Here is a 14,432-nt window from a genome sequence, read left to right as displayed (position 1 = left end):
CGTGGTCCACCGCATTGGCTGCCAGCGCCACCCTCTTCCTCAGCTGGTTGTGGAGCACCACAGCAGTCTCCACCAAATCTCTGATGTTATCTACCTTCTGTTCCAGTGTTCACAACAGGCACCGGAACCTGTTGGTCATGATGCCAAAGGCATTCTCCACCACTCTTCTCCCCCTTGAGATCCTGTAGTTGCAGATCCTCTGTTCATCTGTCATCCCTCTTCTGCTGTATGGCTTCATCATGTAGCTCTTCAGGGCAAAAACATCGTCACCCTGGATGAAGTAGGGGTATCAAGCTGATTTTCTCCAGGGAGGGGGCATGATGGGGGCAGCCCTATGGAGACATGTGTCATTTACCTCCCAGCTCAATCCAGATGAACTTGTACTCTGCATCTACCAATGCCAGCAGTGGTATAGAGAAGAAGCCCTTATAGTTGTGGTAGAGACTGTCTGTGATTGCTGGCTTCTTAATGGCTGTGTGCTTTCCATCCAATGTACCAATTGCATGGGGGATATTCCATCTCTGTTCAAACTGCTGGGCAAGGGTGCTCCATGCTCCAGGGGTGGTAGGTATGTTGAAGACCTCATCTTTATATGCCTCTGCAATGGCCCTGCACACTCCTGGAATCAACTCTGATATGGTTGAGATACCACATCTGAAACCATATGCCAGTGATCTGTAGTTGTCCCCAGTGGCCAGATGTCTCAAGGTGATTGCCAGGCCAGCGGACAAAGGGTGCCTGCAGTTAGTCTCTTAGTCGCTTCTGGATGACTGGTGCAACTCTCGCAAGGATCTCATCGAACACCTCAGGGGTTACTCTGGTGAACGTTGTGAAGGCAAAAGGGTCCTCTAACCGCGGTTGTGTGTCTAAGAGGATAGTGTACTGGCCATATACCATGTATACTGCTGTCTTCTTTCTTCAGTGAGCCATGGCCTGCATGGTCCAGCAGCACCTGATGAATGGTCTTCTCCCTCCTGCTGGTAGTTCAATCTCCTCTTGTCGTTGCTGTTCTTTCTCCTCTGCCTAGAGGGCTATCATGTAGTTATATACAGGGAGACAAAGGTCATGTCTACATCATAGGATGGTTCATAGTCTGGTATATATTGAACTTCCACATCTCGTTCTTCTGCCAAAGATGAAATGATGTCGTGTATCTGCTGCATCTTTATATACTCTGGATCAGAGTCGGGATGCAATCAGAATCTCGAATTTCGTCATTGCGTAACAGAGCTTGACAGACCCTATCAATGCACAAGAGATCTTGATAATCGTATCAGAGCGTTATTTAAAGCGTGATAAGCGCATCAAAGCTTATCAAAGAGTAATAAAGCATATCAAAGCGTGATTTAAAGCGTAATAAATCCTGATCAATCGGCATCATAGCGTGAGAAGCCGTAGCTATTCGGGAAATAATTTGTCGCACAAGCGGGAACGAACTTCGTATCAGAGCGCATCAGAGCTTATCAGAGCATAACATATCTGATGAGATCGTGAGATTTTTTAAAAGTTGAAAAAAATGACGCCGAATTGATCGCTGATTTAAAGCGCTGCATTCGCCGTTGGTGTGAACTTAGCATTAGGAATAAAATAACCACGGGATGAGTTTGACTCGACAGGCCGAAAAAAATATCACCGCAGACTAATAAACGTCAATTCAAATTTTCTTCTTTCCCCAAAGCGGAGCAATCAACATTGCAATATGAATATGTGACGTCAGTTTGGTCAGTTGCGTAATTTACAAATCTTCAACTTACAGTACAATAGTATCTCAGCCAAACACAAAGTTGCTGAGCGTACCAGATAAAGTGCACATTATGGATGGGAAGTCCTCTAGATATAAATGACCCCCAAAACAATAAAAAAAACCAATATGATTGTTGCTGTACACAAGAACTTGGATGGCCAAGATACATTTGATAGGGACTGTTGTTGGTTCAAGTGAGCACGATGTGAGTGGATAATAATAATAATAATAATTAACATCAGTTATATAACGCTAATGATAAATGGATGGGTGTAAGATGGAATAAGGGAAGATAAAAAAATATTGTATTCCCTCACATGAACAGACAAATTGTGCCACCATCCATACTTGCAGAAAAAACACGTATTGTTCGCATGGTAGAAGTTTCAGGATAGTTAAACTATAATTAGTAAGCTATCGATACATATACATGTCGATTTTAAGAGGAGGAATAACACGAAAAGTATTCTAGTAGTTGCCCTGTCAAACAAAATCCTGACAATTATCTGTCATTGAGTATATCCTAACGGAAGACTACACTTCCCAACTCACAAGTATTAACCCCCTCCCCTCTGTCTCTCTGAAAATACATTAATATTACTGCAGGGAACGGTGTAAAATGACGTATATATAATTCACAGAGTTTAGTACCAAATAACAAAATATTTTTGGGAAAAATTAATCAGCGCCAATTTCCATCGAGACACGAAGAGACAAAGGGAAGTCCCGTTCCCGGTGTGTTCGAACAACACACGCATGCGCTCAACGCAACTTTATGGGTAATGACGTCACATCCGGTAGTGAAACCGACAACAGGAACCAAGGGTCTCTAGACATCATGACAAACACCGTGTTGGAAAAACAACACCAAATAGAGCAATATGGTGTCAGCCCAACCAGAAGACCTGAAGGAAACAATAGCATCTTGGTCAAGAAAAAACAATAGAAAGTCGGTCAGTTTCCGCGAAACGTGAAAACTGTTATCAGAAGAACCGTTGACAGAAACGATCGCTTGGTAATGCGTCAGGCGATCTGGTCACGGTTTGTAACTTGTTCTTTGATCTTGTAACAAAATAACACGCAATATTCAAAGTCCATTCACCGTACTATGGCTTGATTTGAACCTTGTCAGTCTGTCGAATATGAAATCAATCAAATTTTTAATTCAAAATCAGATTTGATAATGGATATTGATGGATTAGGTCAGAATGAGGGATAAAAGAAGGAAGACCCTCGGGGTGAAAATTATATCGAAGACGGAAACAAAAAAAGTGAAAGTGTTTTGAAACTGTAAGGAGGACTGGTCACCTCATAATCTTGACCGAAATTATTTCTCCAAATGATGCAATAGAAACCATTTAGAACACCTTGTATCCGGCAAATGTGTTTTAGAAATCAAGTCTGATCGTGGCCTTCCATCTCCCTGCTCGATCATCTCCTTAAATACATGTAAGACCACGGGCCCGTAACACAAAGCTTAGCAATGATCGTAGAACATTTTTTCTACGATTGATTCCATTGACAACAATGTACAATCAATCGTGAATATCAAGCGTACGATTAATCGCTAACCTTTGTACTACGGGATCCAGGTAACCTTTTTTGTTACAGTAATATATGATACCGAGAACGTTTAGTGCAAGCATATTATGGTTAATTTAGGCAAATATACAACGATAAACTGTTAATGGGTGCCGAACGTCGCGTAAATAAATTTCAAAACATCATCTCGTGTCCTCCAATCGATTATCTTCCGACATAAGCGCAGTAGATAATACTACTCTCCCGGGAGAGATAGAGAGAAGGCTCAAGAGAAAAAGTAATCCCTTGACTAAATAGAGACGACCCTATATCAGGACACTGGTGTATAGGGACACGATAAGATCCAGAGATCGCAGACGATCATTGGCATGGTAACATACCGAGAGGATAAGCCCTGCGGGCGATACGACACGGGCCAGGGAAACTGGACTTCACGTAGTCTTCAGTTCCGAGCCGCAAAGGGCCTTCATAAATATCATTTATGCATTCATACAGACACCAATATAGGCTACAACTGTGGTGTCGTGATTGCAAACATTAATCAAGGCAAACAGATTAACAGACCAACTCATGGAAATAGGATTCGTCTTCTACGACTTACTCCGTCATCAGCAACAGCAAGACCAATCGTCATCATCTTCATCATTATCATCATCATCACCACCAATCATCATTAACCTTCCATTTTCTGACTGACTCAGATGTTGACAAAGTACGAAAGTTGTCTCGTTGTTCCGTATCAAATATGTAAGGTAATAAAGCCTAATCCTAATGGGCAATTGCCTGATATCTATGTCAACTTGCATCAATCATTACAACGAAACAAAGAAAATAAGAAGAGAACTTCTTTTTTACATTAACAGTGTATGATAAACAATCGAAAGTGTCTTCCGGTGCCCTCGATTATGCAACTGGATATTTACGTTTCGGTATTCTCGATAAGGATACGAAAGTGACTGAATTTGTGAGACTATCAGGGCTACATTCCGATGGGATATTCTGTCCGTCACGCGAGACCACGGCGCGTGCCTCATGACCTCAGATTGAGGTCAATACAAGAGAGAAAACGACCCAGAAGGATATGACGTATCACAAATGATGCGATTATAATCTGTGATCTCCAGCTTCGAGATACCAACGTCTTCCTGATACAAAATGAAAAATAAACCATTAGACTTTCTTTGATCATTCGGCAATTACGTTAAAGATCATGATTTTTTTACTTCTAGCTGTGATAAATGATTTTCTTTTTAATTGAGTACTTGTACGTTACAGCCATTCATCTATATTTTTATTTCGTTACAATCCTCGTGAAGTTCCTGAAGCATTCGTATCACTATGTGGAATTTGTGTACATAATCTAAATCTACAGAAAATTCATTTTCAAATGTTGACGTCATTGCCGGATAAAATTAATGATCAGAAACGTCGTGTTGTGTGAAAGAGGATGTAAGTTCAAATATAAAATTAAATATTTATGGGTAAAATTTGCAGTTAAAAACAGTCAGGTCCCCATATTTTTCTTATTTTTTTGCCTTCAATTTATGGGGAAGGGGGGTTATATAGCAAAATAAACCATTTCTCAAAGGACGAAATGAATAATTTATTTCAGGATCAATATACAATAATTAAATCTGGGAGAAGGACCATGTTGTGCCAGATAAAAACGCTTAATCTTATAAATCACTAAAATTTTCACAGAGGATTAATCAAAGATAAAGATAGAACCGTCACGAAACTTTCCTAAGAATGGAATGTTAGAATGCTACTCCAATATAATCCCCATTATTAAAAAGCAATCATTACAGCTTTAATCACTACAAGTAAAATAGATTTACATCGAAATCCGATAAGTTGTACCAGACTGGCTACCCCTACAACCTATAAAATAATCTGTATTAGCATTTAGTGCTCTCGTGAATAAGAGTATCGGCAATATTTATGTTTGTTTACAGCGAGTTTTTAAGGATTCGGTCATCTAGATAATTCCTGTCTGGATTATCTGGGCTCATCCATTATTTCCTTCTTTAAAAAAACTATTCCATTAACCATGACCCCAGCAGCACAAGGGAATATAGTACCGAACCGGAGCTCTGTGTGGAAAGATAGTTGTTTCTTGTCTAATTGAGGTTAGGTGAAGCCTCTGCAATGATTGTTTGAAAATATTCACCAAAATACTAAAGAAGTTTACGAAATTTGTATCTGAAAAATTGTTTGATAAAGCCGTGAAATGCAAAACGTTGTTAAAGCATGAATACCAACATTCAAGGACAACATGTTTTATATGTTATTATAAATATAAATCAAACACGCCATAAATTCATTTTTCTGCCCAGCCTCCGTTTGATAAGGAAACCTCGAATATATCATGTCAAGTTTTCCTAAACTGAATCTCCTCTTCTCTTTTCCCGCTTATGCTATTCCAATCCCTTCCTCACATTATCTATCATGTCTATGTTCTTTAAGTTTATTAGTAAAGTCAATTTCTAGGATATCCCGGGCCGTCTTTCCACCACGTACATCCCATTCGTGATTCCGAGAGCTTGGTCAGATAGGAAATTTCTCTGACCTCTTGCTGTAACACATTCTATTTTAAATCGTACTTTACGCTTGGCATATACATGTATAGCAGGGGTATCTACATGCATTGGCACTATATGCATGATTCAGAATTGTTTGCTTATTTAATATAATTTATATCATATTGCTCATTTTCATAATTTCATGAACCTCATTTCTTAAGATTAATTTGTCGATCTTTTCAATAATCCATTTGTTAAATGATTCATTCAATTTTATCTTTTCAACTACCATGACTACATTTAATGCCGTCATGAAAGGGTCGGGTGGTGTCTATTCCAATTTCAATTTCAGTTGTCAATTTCACTTTATTCCAACATAGAGTCATTCCAAAGTGCATAAAGTTATTAGCGACCCCGTTCCGCTTTTGAGTCTGCCTACGAGGAAAACGAGGAAATTATTATGATTAAAGTAACAAACAATAGTGTTTATATAATTGACTAAATGTTACAAACTCAGATAGTGATCCTAGTTTTAATTACTTAAACAGAAATATGTGTGTGTCACAGTCATACTCAAAACACTGATCGGAAGGAACGTGTTGGATCACCCCAGTCTGTCACGTAACATCTTTGTCAACCATTGATTTGAAAGGTCGTTAAAATCCAAATGTAAGGATATCAAAATAAACTATAAGGAACATATTGCGCATTGTCATTGACTCATTCGTCACGGCGTGTCGCACTTGTTTACATCGCCGTTTCCGCCTCCGTCTCATCCTCACGGTATACCCCTGCTTGCTGGCGTGAGATCAGCGGGGTTTGAGCATGGATGCAGGGATATGCTCCTTCAGCCAGGGATGGATGGATGTGGGAGGCATCATCCACGCCTGGTGAACCGTGCGAGTCTCGACTAAGGAGATTGGACTTTACGAGTGATAGGGGATGGGGGTTGGGGCGGAAGGAAGGATCGAGAAAAAAGGTCAAAGAAATATATACAGGGTATCTACGAAGACATGTATGTAAAGGGGGGGGGGTGATGGAAAGTCGGAAGTGCAAACTGGCAAACGAAACAATTTCTTTTTCAGAACGGAAGAAAAATTACGAATTAAAAAATAAACTTAGAGAAGTCAGACAGTCGGAGACAGGAGCAAGCAGATGAAAGAAATAGACCATACAGAACTTGAAATGACTGAAAATAAAGTTCGCTTATGATAAATAATTTGAAACTCTGACTCAGAAATACTAACGCCCACCGTCAGCATAGAGATCAAAAAGATAAATTCAAATTAGTACAACCCTCAGTTTGGCAGCCATATACTTGACATTCAAATTTGAACCTTTATTCTACTCCGCAAGCTAACTTAATCTTTCATGCATTCCATGTTAATAACGCGACTACTAATAGGAGGAGCTTAAGAAACATGGTAGTTAATACCATGGTCACATTTGTTCTACGGCGGCCGTACGGCGAGTCGAAAACAGCCGTTTTATCAATTTTGATTCAAACCACCGATATGTAGTTGGACAAAAAATGTTAAAACGGCTGTTTTCGACTCGCCGTACGGCCGCCGTAGAACAAATGTGACCATGGCATAAGTTTTGTTTTCCAGAGCATCTAGGCAAAGTAAAAGGAATAAAGGATGACGTATGATCGAACCTACATAGCAGAATCCTCATTAGCAATTTGTTCCTACTAATAAAATCCATGGTCAAACTCAAATTTACTTCGAATGAAATAGCCGTGATGATATCCTAACTGGGGGAGGCCGTTTCATCACCCATTCAACCATGAAAGGTCAGGCGTGCGTGTCGTCACATCAAACTAATAATTCCATGCAGTGTTGCAAGCCATTTCACAAAGATGCATCTTTAATCGCTCCCCCACTGCTCCTTCAACCGGGGGAGCGTTTCATGAGGCAATCTGCCGAAGATTTCCATTGACAACTGTTATAAGCCTGTGATATACTTGTATCTGATTGGCTGAGGGCAAATTTGACGCTTAAAGTAACCGATAAGACGCTTAATGAAACGCTAATCAAGTATACTCGGTGATGTGGATGACTCCAGACCAGGGGATTCTAATGAAACTCTTCTCACTGGCCGAAATATTATTCATGATTCATCACACAAACTTGTTTTTTGTAATTAAGGTTTAAAATTTCGATGATTGAATCAATAGGCCTACTTAAAATCGGCCTATGTTCATATCATTTTGCTTTTAAAAGTATATGACCTTCTACACTGTTCTAAAAACCGAAGTGCACTTGCAAACGGAAATTCCGCTGAGCATTTTAAAAAAAATATCAACGCATATTATTTTTTTTACTATAATCATTAACAACTTATGTTTGAATGCAGATTCAAAATTTGCCCATATCTTTTGGGTTACACATCGTAATTCCGAAGGTTCGTAATTCCGAAACACGTAAATTGCCTATACCTCGATGTTTGTTAATCCGAAAACGTAAAAGGGTTCGTTAATCCGAACATTTTTGGCGTTATTCTGAAGGTTCTATAATCCGAAAACGAAATAAGGTTCGTTAATCATTACGTTTTCGAACGTTAACGAACCTTCGGAATTACGAACCTCATTTCGTTTTCGGATTAACGAACCTTCGGAATTACGAACCTCACTTCGTTTTCGGACTTACGAACCTTCGGAAATACGAACCTTCGGAATAACGAACCTTCGGAATATCCGAACCTTCGGAATAACGAAGCTTCGGAATTACGAATGTATGCGATCTTTTGTATATTCGTTCTATCTTATCTCCTCATTGTTGTTTCCTGTAATGTGTGAATGACCGAGCGAAGGTTACCCCTTGATACAATCATTCACATGAATGCTATCTTTCACCTCCTTCAAATGTTTCGTGATATTTTCATCATCTTCTAATTTGGAGCCTCGACTCACGGTTGAATTCCATCATTTTCATTAATATAAAAAAGGTAGTGTTGCACATAGCTATTAATGAACTTTTCATATGCTACTCTTGCCAATTTCTTCACATTATTCCAATACCAACAACGGCCAATGGTGGTTTCGAAACCACACGATTCAAGATGTATCTTGTACCTCGACTAATCAGACACATGAATCCATTTTATCGACATTTGTTCAGCTCAACTACTAGATACAGATTAGTGTCCCAAAGTGTCCTCGTTAAGTCTCTGCACTTATGTGTGCTGATTTTATACGTTGGTTGTTAAAAACAGCACACCGACGTAGTACATTGACCACCCCAAAGTACTGATTTTCTTTTCTTCAATACACCAAGTGCGGAAAATAAGAATCCTGAGGTGCAGCCACACTATAGGAGCCATTCTCTAGGAGATCGTATATTAGTGCTCAATTTAGCATTTTTTTTAGGCAAGGGGAATATGAAACGGCGAAGGGCATGTTAACATCATATAGTCACAGAAACATACACAGAATAAAAACTGATCCTCGTAACGTGCCCATAAGAGAATCAAAGGGGTGCGTTGCAACACCCCTGCATGCACTCGGAGAGCAAGGATGTGCAAAGAGGGATGATCCTGCGATGACAGATCTCTATCCGGATATATGGATCTCTCATTACAAGAGACAAGTAGATCCTCATTTGATCCTTCAGACTCACCCAATGCACCATTGAACAAGATGCCATCGAGCTTGTGCTTAAAGGTACAACACCACCACAATTCCATGTATGACCCATTACAAATCAAGTCAATTTGTTCTCAATAATGTGTCAATTACATAATTTTCTGCAGGTGAAGAAGTTGAAAAAAAGGACATTGAAAATATATGCATTATTATGGCAGTAAAAAAATCCAAACGGATGTTTAATGCAAGATTTGTTGTTCCTTAGCAAAATTTATTCGCATAGGCTACACATCATCCAAGATTGTTACCATAGATGAAACTTGATGACGATACAACAATATTTTGATTTTATATTGATTTTAATAAATCAGAAGGACGTCAATGCTTTACGGATCTTGTTCCCCCGTCAATGGATTCTGGTTGCTAGCGCGCAATGTATATGCACATTCTCCACTCACTGGGGAGCATTCCTGGAGAAGCTTCTTCGCGTAAATTGCGAGGCATACTGCATTGGCTTTTGGAACATTTAACATCTTGAGTGGAGAGAAGCAAGGTGTACATTGACGCACAGCTAAGAGATCGATGTAGTATCACGATTGGATATGAACACACAACGGTAGCTAGATTACAATGAAAACTAGAAAATGAACAAAATCAGTCAATTCCTCATAAATTAAGACGAACGACTAAATTAAGTGACGTCAAAATACATACAGGATGCGTATTTTTATACCGAAATCACTGGCGGATCCAGGGGGGGCAAGGGCCGGCTTTGAGAGGCAAAATTAAAATTTGTAATGTAAAAATATCGTTAAGACAGAAGTGTGCCCCTACCCTTTCGAAAGTAAAGACTTTTTTTTGCTTGTCCATTTCTTTGTGGACGAAATGACTCTTTATTTTTGGTTAAAGCCCCCTTTTCCTTTTTTTTCGTGTCAAATTTTCCTCGGGAAAATGTGCCCCCCCCTTGCGAAAAATCCTGGATCCGTCCCTGTCTAAATATATATAGGCTTTATTTTTGTCTCAGAAAATCAAGTGATGTTTAATAACTTACCACATTTCCTGCCAAATTTGTTCACAGGAAAATATTTTCATATAAAAAGAAAGAAAAAAAAACCTTCCTGGGATTCGAGCTAACCGATATAATGTTTTAGTGCCAATAATAACTTCCCAGACATCCAGGGTCTTTTGTCATGTTTTTGTTTGTTCTGCTGATACATCCAGTGTGTTATAAATCAAATATGAGCAATCACTGGCATAGCATTGTTCATCGACAGGTGAATATGATCATGATGATTGTCTTGGATGGGTGACGTCATCGAATCGTTTCTGACAATATCATGTTATGATGTTCAAAATAGAATCACATAGAGGACGTGTATTTGGATTAGGGTCTAGTATGACCTCGTACAAGAACTTTTGCCTTCACGCTTAAAATGTTGGGCAACTTACCGTCCAATGTGTTGGGTAATGTATGTTGGTAAAAAATATATATATTCTGGGCAATTATTTTCCAATTGAGCAAATTTATTACCCAATTATTAGTTTTTAACGCCCAACTTGGACAGATTTCAACCAATAGTTGTGTGGACAGTATGCTTCCCAGGGTTGGTTAAAGTTGGGCATTTTTGATCAACTTTTATAAGAGTGTTGGGGGGAGAAACATACGTAACATGTTTTCTTTACATGCCAGCGAGAGGGCAAAGCAATCGAATCGTTAATAAGATGATATTTGTATATTGCCACCGCCCTTAGCAAATCAAGTCAAACCGAACAAAACAAAGAGCACAGACTGTGGTCGCGTCTCAATGAATTTAGAAGTGGGACTTGATGGAGTTCGCTTTTTTTCCGGCGACCTGCAGTAAGGAATATTCTGATAAAACATAACAATAACAGCGTACAATGTACTAAGTTTGACCAATGACTGTGTTGAGTTAATGCACTTCATATAACAATTACTATGTTTGTTGAGTTATACCGCTGTCGTAGCAGTGATTGGGTTTTCCCTGTAATTTGTCAATTTTGTAGGCCTATATTTACGCAAGGAATGTTATAGATGTAAATATCTTTTTATGTGTAGGTCTATGTACTCCACAAAAAAAAACGGTTTAAAAATCATGAAAATGGTAATGCATCAACTGAATCTGTGAATGAATGTATGATACCAACTAAAAGTGGGACTATTACAGGGCCGCTGAACTGGATGGGGGGGGGGGGGTCTTCATCCCCACTTGGTTTCAATAAACGTCTTAAAAAAGGGAAAAAAATAACCAACTGACTGTCTTTATTGCGTGGTCGGTCAACCACTCTCGGCTCAGCCAGCATCTTCGAAATTGAATTGCAGCACCTGTATTAGGTTGTCATTTACATTAGCATTTTACTTTCAAGATTTTATTCGCAAATGTGAGCATTGAATGAAGGCTACACAAGTACAATGGCTATTTGAACTTGAGTACATCAATTAAGCCGAGGACACCATAGTTCAGTCACCGTAGCGACAGATGAAGCAATCAAACAAGAAGCTGGACAGAGCGAAAGATAATGATAAATAACGCCTTGTTTTCTAATGGTCCCGTCTACTTAATTTCTTGTGGTGACATGTAGTCCGAAGAAACACCCCAACTCGGTACGATCACCTGCTTGTGAGGGTATATTTAGCTCGATAGTCTGCGTGTGAGCGCGACAGTTGCCGTTTCTTTATGACCATTTTAACTGTTGGATAATTACCCGTGACATTTCAGACATTGTCGTCAATGCCAAATAGATAATTTCTACATCTGCACACCACCACATCCGTCTTGAAATAGGGTTTAAAGGCAACATCGAAAGACGTTCGTTGGAAGAATATCTTTCCACTTCCAATGTAACGATTCCTGACACAACATACATTATATCTATAAAGTACTACATTTAATTGCTTTTGAAATGTAGTATTGACAAAAATGGTAATATCAACATCAGCATCGAAAGAATGTGCGTTAGGCTGTCCAAATTAAAACAAATGTATTTTTACATCATATCAACCATTTTGCTTCCTTTCAGTATCTAGGAATATTTTCTGTACGTGCAATTAAGTTTTTATTAGAATTTAGGTACATTTTTAGTATTTTTTTTCTCATTAAAAGAAGGTACACCATTACGATCACATAATACAGAGACGATCGACATGTTGATAAAATCGTACATGACTTGTATTCGTGCGAAGTAAAGAAACTCTGAAAAACGTCCATGAATAATATAACTAAAGCCCTTTAGGAGTTCAAAATTTGTACTGCGAATACCCCCTTTTTAAAGGAAAACTCGTAAAAGTTTAATGAATATGATACATATATACAAATATCCTCTTGGGTGCTTTAAAGTACTCATTTAAAATCGAGGGACGTGTAAAGAAATTTGTCAAAATGAAATATATATATGTACATGTATACGTGTAAAGTAAACAAACTCTGAAAACAACCGACTAAAAAAATGATTGTAACCCTTGACGTGGTAAATTCTCCTTTCATAATTTTTACGTATTTTTGAAGGGGAAATCGTGAAAAGGGATAAACTGCATTTCAAATAAGATGACCGTTCGGTATATTCAAATATTCCTTTACCCTTTTAATTGCTTACATAATAATGAATAGAATGATAGGATCATATTTTATGACTTTGTTTGTTAACATCAATAAAAATAAAAGTATGACCTCTCCTTGATGGTAATCCGTCGTCATTCCAATGATATGGCTGTCGATATCACCTCTCATTCACGGTCTCATTGATGTTTGAAATTGTGCATGTTGTTTACCCACGATGGTCGACACTCCCACCTCATGAAAGACAAACTTGGAAGTGGGCCTGATTATGACAAGCTTCATCATAAAAGATGGCAGTTTGGACGAATCCAATGTCACGTGATACTAGGCCTGTTTTACTACTTCACTCATTACACGGGTTGACATATTGCTCGGCACACTTAAGGGATAATTAAGCGTTTAGTGACCTGCTAACGGACCAATTTCCCCCTCATCTCATACGATTAATTCGTTCCGTTACCTTAAAGTAAACAGGTTCTTCCGAGAAGAAGGTGGTGATGGGGTGGAGAGTAAGAGGAAATGATGGAGGATGAACTGAGAACGGTTAGGGTGAGGTCGAAAATGTTTGGGAGTGGAGTCAGCAATTAGCGGAACGAAAACAGGGTCCAATATCTAGGGATTTTGTAATTCTGAGCACGAACAAGCAAAATGATGCTGCTGTTCCTTCATTAGGGAAGGACTCGTAAATGGTAATATTTATGATGATGACGCTGATTTTGCTGCTGTTGCTGATGATGATTAACGGTTATATCAGATTATGATGCTAATGACGATGACAGTGATTATGCTTACGATGGTGCAGGGGATGTTGTTGTTGAAGATGGATGATGGTGGTGATGTATTTTAACAGTAAGGAATGACATCTGACATCAACGATGGATTCCAGAGATCCAAAAGTTTCTCTGCGTTTGGACATGACGAACAGCGTCTCCTCAAATCCCTTTATACGTCACAGGAACGAAATGGGAGTGAGCGAGGGTGTATACCTCGTCACATCCTACCAGGAAATGTCGATGTCACATCAAGACGATCCCTTGGTAGCCTCTCCTCTCCTAATCACGTAGCTCAGACAGGTGATATTTATAGATCTCGGCCAGTCCCACTCCTAGAATATGTAGAAGACGCACTCTGTCCCTTCCGCCAGTGTTCCGTAGTTAATCCATGGATGTACAAAATGATTAATCCATGTTCCCCTCTGCCTTTTCCTATGGGACTCGTTCTAGAAAGTCACATTCAAACGTATCTGAAATACAAAGCAAGCTCCGAATACGAGCTTTTGATTGGTTGATAATCAAGTTGTGTTTGACTTCTAATGTTGTGTTTGATTGCTACCCTTGCTGCAACGGGTCCAGGGGATCTTCGAGATACAAGAGGAGACACTTGGATCAGACACATCGACATTTATCGATACTGGCAAGCACGATCCAATCTTTCAATTGAGAATGACCTTCCGGAAGTAATAA

General features: G+C 39.1%; 1 protein-coding gene across 1 annotated transcript; it reads right to left on the bottom strand.

The window, feature by feature from the left end:
- Positions 1–347: 347 nt before the first annotated feature.
- LOC121418100 lies at positions 348–1,163 on the bottom strand. Its single transcript, XM_041611805.1, has 2 exons — positions 1,051–1,163; positions 348–654 (listed from the first exon to the last, which is right to left on the bottom strand). Exons 1-2 carry the CDS (start codon positions 1,161–1,163, stop codon positions 348–350), a joined length of 420 nt encoding a protein of 139 aa, XP_041467739.1.
- Between the last annotated feature and the right edge of the window lie 13,269 nt (positions 1,164–14,432).

Source organism: Lytechinus variegatus, chromosome 7, assembly GCF_018143015.1.
Source record: "Lytechinus variegatus isolate NC3 chromosome 7, Lvar_3.0, whole genome shotgun sequence".
Lineage (NCBI taxonomy): Eukaryota > Metazoa > Echinodermata > Echinoidea > Temnopleuroida > Toxopneustidae > Lytechinus > Lytechinus variegatus.
This window is presented reverse-complemented; position numbering and strand designations above follow the sequence as displayed.